We start from the raw sequence: 6,234 nt of genomic DNA on the forward strand, positions 1-6,234 counted from the left end.
GACAACTGTGTCGAAGTTGGAACCCCGCGTGCTTCGTGTATGCTAGGCTAGTATTCTGCTTACCGAACTCGGCCTGGACTGGCTTAGCATTTTTTTGTTGTTTTAAGTTTTTTTTTTCTTTTTGAGACAAAGTTTCATTCTATAGCCCTAGTTGGCCTGGAACTCTCCATGTTGACCAGGGGGCCTTGAACTCATCTGCCCGTCTCGGCGTACTCCATCTTGGGAGGAGGGAGTAAAGGCACGAGCCAAGGTCCTGCAAGGTCCTGCTTCCTGGACCTTCTGGGCATTTAGTTGAGACAACTCTGCCTGGTGTGGAGCGTGTTTAGAGGCACGCGGAAGGCTTTTCATGAGAAAAACCGTTCTGTAGTGCAGTTTCCCCTATACCTGTGGAAAGCCGAGAGAAGCTCACCCTCCACACCTGGGGTCAAACCGAAGGAAGATTCTAGGCAGCGGCCTGAATCTGAGGAATCCCAAGGCCGAAGGGCGGTATTCTGAAATCTGCACTTCAATACCGCCCTTCTCCAGGCCTTTGTTGTGAACGACATTGGCCTCCCCCCCCCCCCTGCTTCTTTGCAGAGAAAGGTGCTAGAGGAAAAAAAAAACTGAGCTGTTATCAATCTGCTGAGCTCGCTGCCCAAAGCTTCCAAGTAGGCTCGCTGGAGGTGTGCCCGTGACTTACCCTTAGGGCTCGGGCGTGTGGCTTAGAAATAGCTGGGGTTTCAAGGCGCGAGGCTCAGAATTGGACCCCCAGGAAACAAAAAACCCAACAACAACAACAACAAGCCAAACAGCCTGCCATCGACTTTTCAATCAAATTGGCTCGCTCATTCTAGAAAGCACCGTCCTAGGGAGTTTGCAAACTTGGTCGGCGGAGGAGCCCAGGATTGGATCAGGTGGAGTCGAGCGTCCCCACCCACCCCGATTTCTAGCCCCCGCCCCCGGGGCTACTCCCCCCTCCCCGAAGGTGACCCAGGGGGCGGGGGCGGGCGGCAGGCCATCGAGCAGCCCGGCGCGCCGCCGCCGCCCGTTGGATTGGCTCGAGCCTCTCCCGCCAGGCCTGCCCGGCTCCCGCGCGCCGCTGTGGGCCCGCCCCCCGCCGCCATCTTGGTCGTGGAGGAGCGGGCGGCACGCGTGAGTAAATAGCGCGAGCCGGGAGCGGACGGCGGCCCTGGGCGGAGAGCGGCGGAGCGGACTTCCCGCGTGGGGTGAGGCGCGGGAGGGAGGCTCGGCCGGCGCTGCCTCTGCCCCCTCGCGGCCGCGCCGTTCTGAGAGAAGCGGCGGCGGGAAGCGGGTAGGCGGGCGGACGAGCGGGAGGGCGGCCTTGCGAGCGCGCGGCCCGGCGTGCAGGTGAGGGCGCCGCGCGAGCCGTGCCACCGGTCACCGGTGTCTTCCGGCCTCGCTTCAGGGTGGCCGAGATGACGGCCGCGGGTCGCAGCCCCCTGGAGCCGCTCCTGGAGACTTGGGAGGACCCCTCGGCGTCTCCCGGCGAGCAGACGGACGCCTACCTAACTCTGACCAGGTGAGGCCGCTCGGGGAGACCGAGCCGGGGCGGGGGACGCGGGGAGCCGTAGGGGACGCGAGTGGGTAGTGCGGGGCGCCCCGGGCCATGCCTGCCAGGTGACGATGCGGGGCGCAGCGGCGGCGCTTCAGGGCTTCTTGGGGAGGTGCTTTTTTGTTTTGTTTTGTTTTGTTTGTTTGGCTGGCAAGCGGGAGCTTTGAGGAAAAGTTTGAGCTGGGAAGGAATTTGAAGAGAGCCGCGCTTCTCCCGGCGAGTCCCGGACGCGGTGCGAAAGTTGGCGGCGGTCCGGGATGGTTTGCTGTAGTTAGGGGCATGGGGTCCCCGCTCGCCCCCAAGTTAAGATCCTGCGGACGCCTTCTCGGGGTTGAGGGTGTAGGTGCGCGAGCCTGCCCCCCCCCCTTTTAGACAGGGTTCTCCTGTGTCATAGCCTAGGCTGTCCCGGGGACCTGGTGGCCTCGAACTCTGAGATCCTCCTGCCTCTGCCTCCGACTGCAGGGATAAAAGGCAAGCGCCATCTCTGCCCGTCTACTTACCCCCTCCCCATAGAGCCAGGAACCTGGTTTTTACTTTATTTAAAAGACTACAGAGATTTTCAAAGATTTTGCAAATGACCATAAAATTAGAAAATATGTGACTAGGGAAAGGGATAGTCATTTTCTTTTCTAAAAGAGTCAAAAATTGAATAAATTGTGCAAGTTATTGCTCATTCGTTCTTTTTGGTTTTTCGAGACAGTTTCTCCGTAGCTTTTGGTTCCTGTCCTGGAACTAACTCCTGTAGACCAGGCTGGCCTCGAACTCAGAGATCCGCCTGCCTCTGCCTCCCGAGTGCTGGGATTAAAAGTGTGCGCCACCACCGCCTGGATCAAGTTACCGTTTATTTTTGATCAGTTTACAGTATGCTTTCTATAGACTCTAAAGCATTTTTAAGGAATTGATTTTTTTCCAAGGGCTTGAAAGCAATCTTCAGAAACTTAAAAGTTCTTAATATTGGATACTAGTGTTGAGTGACTCTGGAACTTGAGCTACAGGTGGTTGTGAGCCACCTGACAGGTGCTAGGAATTGAACGTGGGCCCTCTGCCAGAGTGGTAAAGTTCCTTCCTTCCTTCCTACCTACCTACCTACCTACCTACCTACCTACCTACCTACCTACCTATTTTCTTTTTTGGTTTTTCGAGACAGGGTTTCTCTATAGCTTTGGAGCCTGTCCTGGAACTAGCTCTTGTAGACCAGGCTGGTCTCGAACTTACAGAGATCCGCCTGCCTCTGCCACCCTAGTGCTGAGATTAAAGGCGTGCACACCACTGCGGGCTTCTGAAAGTAATTCTTAGAAGTGATTACAGTACTTTTCTGTTTGTCCTTTTTGCCTAAGCTTGTGTTCTGTTTCCTTTTAAAGTCGTATGACTGGACAAGAAGGAAAAGAAGTCATTGCAGAAATTGAGAAAAATCTTCCTCGGCTCTATACAGTTTTAAAGGTCTGTGTTTATTTTTTTGAATCTTTGGGATTCCAGGTGCAACTCCTAACTGTCTTTCCAGTAAATGATTCTTCACTTGGGCTCTAGCATCACCCAGTGCATTTTTAACCCCGAATACACCATAGCAGCGGTTATATTAACAGGATTGCTCTCTCTTTTTTTATTAAGTATGGTTCACCAGGTACTGTTAATTACCTTCTGTGTTCTCTCACTTTAATTTCCATACTTTAGGGCCTCTGGCATGCTAGTGAAGTGCTTTCTATGTACCATCAAGCTATACCCGCAGCAGGTCAGGAAACTGGTTTGTTTGCTGAAGTCTTCAGGACTGCCTTAATTCAAAGCCTAAAACAATTGTCACAGATAAAATCTGTTTGCTTTTTGCAAGTATACAAGTATGTTATCTTTTTTTTTTTCTTTTTGTTTTTTCGAGACAGTGTTTCTCTGGCTTTGGAGCCTGTCCTGGAACTAGCTCTGTAGACCAGGCTGGTCTCGAACTCACAGAGATCCGCCTGCCTCTGCCTCCCGAGTGCTGGGATTAAAAGCGTGCGCCACCATCGCCCGGCTCAAGTATGTTATCTTAAAATGACAATTATACATGTTTTTGGTGGAGCGAGGGAGTTTTTGGGACATTTTTCCAGTAAAGCCGTGTGACCTTAAGCCAGGTAGTTAGGTGACAATCCTCCTGCCTCTGCCGCTCAAATATAAGGATTATAGGCTGGGACTAGCAAAACCCACAGTACATGTTAATTTGTTTTCATCCATGTTCAATTTTTGATAATTATACCTGCTTGAAAAATTGTTAAAATTATAGTTGGCTTGCTCCTTTTATTTAATGGTCATAGTTACTATCGGGCAGTCGTTAGTCTTAGCCTCTCCACCACTTAGTGACTTCATGATGTGCCATCAACATTTTTCAACAAATACTTTGTTTTTAGAATGAAAATATTAAATTAAATATCCCAACCTCATTGAAATTATTACTATTTTTTTTGACAGGGTCTCTAGTCCAGGCTTGCCTTGGACTTCTATATAGCTGAGGATGACCTTGAACTTCTGATCCTCCTGCCCCCCCAGTCTGGGATTACAGGCACGTGCCACCACTTTGCATTTATGCAGTGCCGGGGATTGATCCCAGGGCTTCATGCATGCTAGACGAGTACTATACCAACTGAAAAGTACATCCCCAGCCCCAAATTTCTTTATTTTTTTTTTAATTTTAGGATTGAGATAAAATGCCTGATATATAGTAGATACTTTGGAATTGCTACACTGCAACTGCTTCCCTTTCCTAGTCTTAGAGGAAGAAGGCATTGCTCCATTCTAAACCTAGGATGGCAACTTTTCATTTGAGACTTCGCTTACTCATTGTGGAGATATGCCCCCATTTGTTTCCTGTCTAATAATTTTAACATCTTTCATTTGTTGGCCTTTTCTTTGTTTTTGCATGAGATGTCATTTATCTTTTTTTAAAAAATGTTCTTTAAGTTGATTTAAAAAATTTTAATACCTGCATGTATGTCTGTGTACCTGTGCTTTGACCATAGAAGCCAGAAGAGGGTGTCAGAACCCCATGAATTGGAGTTAACAGGCAGGTTGTGAGCTGCCATGTGGGCACTGGGATCCAAATCAAGACATTCTACCAGAGTAACTGCTGAGCTATCATCTTTCCAACCCCTTCCAGTAGATCTTTTCTAGTTCCTTCTCCTTTGCCAGACGTTGCCTGTTTTCACTTACTCCCAAAAGGTTGCCTGATTGATTGGATTAAAATGCATTGAATTTGGGTTGTAGTTGGATTTGATTCTAGAAACGGTTTCTCTGCTGTGAGTGTTATTTTGATTTTGTAGGCTCACATTTCCAGCCAGAACTCAGAATTGAGTAGTGCTGCTCTACAAGCCTTGGGATTTTGCTTATATAATCCCAAAATTACCTCAGGATTATCAGGTAGGTAAAATGATTATAGCTATTGATATCTGTTAAGTTTAAAGTATAGTTTAATGCAGTTAAAGTACTGTTATTTATGGATTAGTTTTACAATTTGTAGTTTTTCCCCATTTAGGAAGGTATTTACTTGGTGTGTGTGTGTGTGTGCACCTACACTCAAGGTCAGAGAGCAACTTGGAGTAGTTCATCTACCAAGGGAGTTCTGGGATTGAATTTATTATCATTATGCTTAATGACAAGGGCCTTTCAGGCTTAGTCTTGGATTGGTCCCAAACTGTTTTTTAGTAGGACACACACACACACCCCTACTAAAAATTAAATATTTATTTATTTTTTTGGATTTTTGAGACAGGGCTTCTCTGTAGCTTTTTGGTTCCTGTAGCTCTTCTAGACCAGGCTGGCCTTGAACTCACGGAGATCAGCCTGCTTCTGTCTCCTGGGTGCTGGGATTAAAGGCCTGCGCCACCACCGCCTGGCTAAAATTAAATATTTAAAATTACATACATATTCTACAAAAATTGTGTGTGTGTGTGTGTATATATATATATATATATACATACATACATACATATACACATATAATTTTTCCCCTTTTTGGTTTTTCGAAAGAGTCTCCTTATTCCTTATGTTACATAGCTCTGGATGTCCTAGAACTTGCTCTCCGGACCAGGCTGGCCTTGAACTCCACTCCTGAGTGCTGGGATTAAAGTTGTGCGCCATCACCACCCAGATAGAATATATTTTTTAAATTTGAAGTTAACAGTAATTTATCTGATTCATGTGACAGGCATATTTCCTAAGGAACTTAATGAGATGAAGAGGTCTTGTATACTATGGTAAATGTTAGTTTGGAAGTGGTATTGAAAGTATAGAGCTTGATATTTTCCAGGTTTTAAGTAATTCTATTGCTTTATAGTCTGCAATTGGAAAGGAAACCTATAGCTTGCATGTTAAGAATTGAGAGGTGGGCAATAAGGATATCGTGAAATTATTATTTTCCCCTCAGTGAAGTGTTGCAGTTTTTTCTCTTGCATGAGACTTGTTAGCATCCGAAGATGACAGTAGTTAATTGAGTTGTGTGAGATAAAAGGTTTGCAGTCTGCTACTATCTGTTTTCTTTACCGTCTTCTGCTTTAGTCAGGATTTTGTATTTTGACAAGAATTGTGATATCTGTCTCTGCAGATTGTCCGATCATCATGTCACACATATAAGAAATTGGGATTTCTCACGCCTTTAATCCCAGCACTCGGGAGGCAGAGGCAGGCGGATCTCTGTGAGTTCGAGATCAGCCTGGTCTACA

At 47.2% G+C, this 6,234-nt stretch overlaps 1 protein-coding gene across 2 annotated transcripts in view; it reads left to right on the forward strand.

The window, feature by feature from the left end:
* The first annotated feature begins 1,145 nt into the window (after positions 1-1,145).
* Positions 1,146-6,234, forward strand: part of Rif1 (replication timing regulatory factor 1) — a 52,115-nt gene continuing 47,026 nt past the window's right edge. The window contains exons 1-4 of one of the 2 annotated variants that reach the window (XM_026778382.1): positions 1,146-1,205; positions 1,406-1,519; positions 2,914-2,992; positions 4,837-4,933. In XM_026778382.1, the coding sequence (XP_026634183.1) occupies positions 1,416-1,519; positions 2,914-2,992; positions 4,837-4,933 (280 nt within the window). In that variant the 5' untranslated portion in view covers positions 1,146-1,205; positions 1,406-1,415. Of the gene's footprint in view, positions 1,292-1,405; positions 1,520-2,913; positions 2,993-4,836; positions 4,934-6,234 lie in introns of both variants that reach the window. The other variant, XM_026778379.1, reaches the window with a different exon arrangement.

This window comes from Microtus ochrogaster, chromosome 4 (assembly GCF_000317375.1).
Source record: "Microtus ochrogaster isolate Prairie Vole_2 chromosome 4, MicOch1.0, whole genome shotgun sequence".
NCBI lineage: Eukaryota > Metazoa > Chordata > Mammalia > Rodentia > Cricetidae > Microtus > Microtus ochrogaster.